At 37.1% G+C, this 4,564-nt stretch overlaps 1 protein-coding gene across 1 annotated transcript; it reads left to right on the top strand.

Annotated features, from left to right (window-relative positions):
- The first annotated feature begins 6 nt into the window (after window positions 1–6).
- Window positions 7–3,429, top strand: LOC107483962 (transcription factor Pur-alpha 1). The gene is made up of 5 exons (XM_016104576.3): window positions 7–584; window positions 678–725; window positions 2,271–2,411; window positions 2,490–2,726; window positions 2,823–3,429. Exons 1-5 carry the CDS (start codon window positions 279–281, stop codon window positions 2,973–2,975), a joined length of 885 nt encoding a protein of 294 aa, XP_015960062.1. The 5' UTR covers window positions 7–278; the 3' UTR covers window positions 2,976–3,429.
- The last annotated feature ends 1,135 nt before the right edge of the window (window positions 3,430–4,564 follow it).

Genomic DNA, 4,564 nt, shown 5'->3' with positions numbered 1-4,564 from the left:
GATCACATCACATCAGATGGATCTTAGAAGGTGTTAGTTCAGTTTTCTCGAGTTGAGGACATCGGGGAACACGTCCTTCAACACACGCACTAACGCCAACCAAACACTACTAACTCTAGCTTGCTGGTCTCTCACTCTCCCAAACCACCCCGACACCCACCGCGCAATCACCATTACTCTTCTCATCCCCAATTCAAAACCCTAACCATTCATGTCCACACACACATGTGCTAGTAACTAACTAACCACCAATTCCCCGTTCAGATCCGTTTGGCGTCATGGAGGCTAGCTCCGGAGGAGGTGGTGGCGGTGCTGCGGCCGCTGGTGGCGGTGTCGGCGGTGGTGGAGGAAACGACGTGGAGCTGATGTGCAAGACTCTGCAGGTGGAGCACAAGTTGTTCTACTTCGATCTGAAGGAGAATCCTCGCGGCCGCTATCTCAAGATATCGGAGAAGACCTCTGCGACGAGGTCCACCATCATCGTCCCCTCCTCTGGCATCTCCTGGTTCCTCGATCTCTTCAATTACTACGTCAATTCTGAAGATCATGAGCTATATAGCAAGGAATTGCAGCTCGATACTAAGGTAACCACCCTTTCTATATCTTTCTTCGTAATTTACTTAATTATAGTACTAATAGTCTGTTATTATTTAATTGCTCGATATTTTGTTTTTCAGATTTTCTACTTCGACATTGGGGAGAATAGGAGGGGCCGTTTCTTAAAGGTGCTCACTTAATTGCCTTCTTCAGCTTCATATCTATATGTTTTGTATCTATCAAGAGATTTTTTTTTTTTCCGAATTGAAGTCAGTAGCATCTTTAAGCTGGATTTAATTATTAATCCCAATAATTAGGTGTCGGTATTCCTCCACTGTGGTGTTTATGCTTTGGTAGTTATGACTCTGGCGGTTTTTGTGGGAAATGATAAGTAGGAGTATGTTAATTGTTAGAATTTTTACGCCTTTGTGGGATGCTTTACTTCTCTTGCCAATGAATTTTCATGGAAGTGTTTGTGAATCCCTGCATAGTCCTTACTCTTGCCTATGGTAGGTAAGTAAGGGAGTAAAAGGAAATTTAACGAGAAACAACTGTCTTTGGTTTGATTAGGAAAGAAAGGTGATTAAAACTAGGAAAACCTCCATTCTGTGAGTAAGTGATACCCTTATCGTGAATAGGGAAAAATTTTCCCCTTTTCATTTTCTCTGTCTTCAATTTTTAAGTTGACCCTTGAGAGAACTCGTGTTACCCTGTCTGAACTGCTTTTGATTTTTCTGCCACCAACTTCGCCTCCTTCTGCAACTACAGATCCTCTGTCCATTACTGCATTCTTGGAGCCTCAGTTGGAACCTCTTTGCTCCAAGAGAGTTTTGTCAAACACTTTCAAGTTTCAACCATTTGTTCTCCGCATCTTGATCTTGTATTCTCTTCTTGATCCTTTCAATATGTGTTTAGCTCACAATGGTCTCATTTTTTATACTGGGACAATGGCAAGGGACTCATGGATCTCTGTCTTAATTGAAGATAAGACTTACTCTCCCCATCTAAGACAGAGGAAGCTCCATCATATTCAACGGCTGGAACTGCATTAGAGCAAAGGAAGCAGAGACTGAGTGTGAACATAAGGACTTGGGATTCAATGAATTACAGACAATCAAAATTGTGACACTTTTTTTTAAGCTGAAGTGGAAATTTTTATCCTGTATTAGTTAGTAATTACTCCAGTAATAATTCTTCATTTCATCTTTTCTCCATTAATTTAACACCCAGTGTCCAGAGATGAGTTATAAATGGTAATTTACTTTTTGTGTTTGTTTTGTTTTAACATAATTGTCCTTGATCATTGCTTATTAACATTTTATCCTTGCGTTTCTTTTTTTTTATTAGAATGAAGGTTAGAATATTTAGGATTCTTACCAATATTAAGGATGCTTACAAATATCAGTTATTTTAGTGTCCATGCCTGTGCACACACATAATTAGGCGTTAGATTGTTAGGCAATCCATGTATATGTATAACGAAGTGTTGAATATTTTAATGAGAATTTTTATAGATTTTTTATTTTGCATTTGTAACGTATAAAGAGATTTAGATGTAGTTTGCTTATTTTTAGACTGATATTCTCCAAAGAATCACATATCTATAACCGTCAGATTTAAGTTGTTACTGGTGTCTAAGGAAATCATGTATATAGTGTAGATATTGTAGATGTGCTATCTTATAAAAATGTCTAATTGATTTCAGGATTATCATTTTATTTTATTTTATGAAGGTGTCTGAAGCTTCTGTGAGTAGAAACCGTAGTACTATCATTGTTCCTGCAGGAAGTTCCAGAGATGAAGGTTGGGCAGCATTTAGGAACATTTTGGCTGATATCAACGAAGGATCAAGACTTTTCATTCTACCCAATCAGGTAACACTTTGTATATTAACATCCTATGCAATCAGTGATATGTTCTTATCTCATGTTATGGTGTGCATTCTGCTACAGCAAAGTTCTGAATCCTCTGAACGTATTGTTGGACTTTCTGATGATGTTGGTGCCGGCTTTATCGCTGGCCATAGTAATCAACCACCAACCACTTCTGAGTTGGATAGGTCTGTTGATTTGCCTGCGCAAGAAGAAATTGGGAATGTGGGGGTCTCAAAAGTGATCAGGGCTGATCAAAAAAGATTCTTCTTTGATCTTGGGAGCAATAATAGGGGCCATTTTTTAAGAATATCTGAGGTGTGCTGCCTTATCCTTTTGCCCTTTTTCAAATCTTTTGTTAAGTTTGTTTTGATGTTCGATATTTTGCTGTAAATTCATGTTATTACATTGCAGGTTGCAGGTTCTGATCGATCCTCAATAATTCTTCCACTGTCAGGGCTAAAGCAATTTCATGAGATAGTTGGTCACTTTGTGGAAATCACCAAGGACCGAATTGAGGGAATGTCCATTGCTAGTGTCCGTACAGTTGATCCCCCTCAAAGATGAATGCTAATTGGTGTTTTCTGTAAGAATAAAAATAATCACACCCTCTCCGTCAAGGTGTTATTAGGGATACAAGTGGGTGCTGGTCATCTGTGTCTGGTTTGGGTTTGTCTTTTTTTCTTTCTTTCTTTTTTTCTCTCCCTTAATCTCCTACTTCTCATATTGTTCTTCCATTAATGCTTTTGAAATAATGGGAACTCTGGTTGGCCAAGAAGACTAATTGGAATTGGAATTGGCGGGCAATGTTAGTATGAACAGGAAATAATAGGTGAACATTAGACCAAAGAGAGCCTTGTACTTGATTGGATATTTTTGGCACCTGTGCTATATTTTGTAATAATGCTTGTTTGATTGTTTGGCTCTCCATCCTAGGTGAACTAGACTTTGATAGTGGCTTATGTCTTATCATCATCTATCTAGAGTTCAATGAAGTCAAAGAGTAATGATAATTCGTCCACTTACTTTCTCCTTCTCTATGGTTACTTTGTGCATTGTTTGATATGGAAATGAAAACCTTGATATTACGATTAAATTCTGTTATAACTTTTTTTAGGGTTGGTGGTTTGTGGTTGGAAGTTTGGAAACATGAACATTTTAGAAAGAAATAGACAATTTGGGGAGGCGGGGATGTGTTTTAACTTTTAAGTCGGAAGCATGAACATTTATCTATAAAAAAGACGGAAATATAATGCTAATCTTGAAGTGTCCATTTCGCAGAAAAAATGAATAGTTTCGGTCAATAATAGCACAGATAAATTATGGTAAACAGAATCCATCTGTCATTCTGTAATAGAGAACGACCGAGACATATCTGTTCAATAATAAAAGAAACGTATCCTTATGGTTGAGCCAGTTTCAAGCGACAATACAAAAATGAGAAAGAGACAGAGAACAGAGAAACACGGAAGTTATGAGCAGGTAACTAGCAAGTCAGTATTATTTTATGAAACACGGAAAAAGTAAGCTAATTCCGTAAGGTGTCCGTTCCGTATGAGATACATGATAGACATATCAAACAAATGGAAGCGTTGCATTAAGTTGGCAGAAGATCCAATGGCAAAACGGATGGATTTGCCAAATTCACCAAAAAATACAGGTCAGACTTGTTACAGTATCGATGACCACAAACCCTTTATCCAATTAAAAGATGCTTGGATAATATAAACCTTTAATGTAGACGGTGCCATCCTTTCCAAAGTTTGAAAAAGCTAATCTTGTACAATTATAAATAAGGCTATGAAGCCTTAAGTACGATACAAAATGAATAAAGCAATAAACAATTCTCTCTCTTTTATGTTGCAATACTTCTTTCTCTCTTTATATTTTTATACTTGTTAGTTGTTACCTCTTCCTTATCTACTTATTTAGTTATTTCATAACACGTTATCAGCACGAAGCTCTAACGATATTTTAGGAAGACTTCAGGTAATAAATTTTTATTATGTCGAATCTCTTTCATCTTGAATATAATGCTTTTGATATATCTGAAAATAATTATTTATCATGGATACTGGATGCTGAAATCCATCTTGATTCAATGGATCTTGGAGATACCATTAATGTTGAAAATATTACATCCCAAAAGGATAAAG

The sequence above is a fragment of the Arachis duranensis genome, chromosome 4 (genome assembly GCF_000817695.3).
Source record: "Arachis duranensis cultivar V14167 chromosome 4, aradu.V14167.gnm2.J7QH, whole genome shotgun sequence".
In the NCBI taxonomy this organism is placed as follows: Eukaryota; Viridiplantae; Streptophyta; class Magnoliopsida; order Fabales; family Fabaceae; genus Arachis; species Arachis duranensis.
This window is presented reverse-complemented; position numbering and strand designations above follow the sequence as displayed.

Bases quoted from the DNA above. Each gene is read 5' to 3' on its own strand.
- LOC107483962 (XM_016104576.3), top strand. From the start codon at position 279: ATGGAGGCTAGCTCCGGAGGAGGTGGTGGCGGTGCTGCGGCCGCTGGT. The intron at 726-2,270 runs GTGCTCACTTAA...TATTTTATGAAG, and splicing joins GGAGGGGCCGTTTCTTAAAG to GTGTCTGAAGCTTCTGTGAG. The intron at 2,727-2,822 runs GTGTGCTGCCTT...ATTACATTGCAG, and splicing joins ATTTTTTAAGAATATCTGAG to GTTGCAGGTTCTGATCGATC.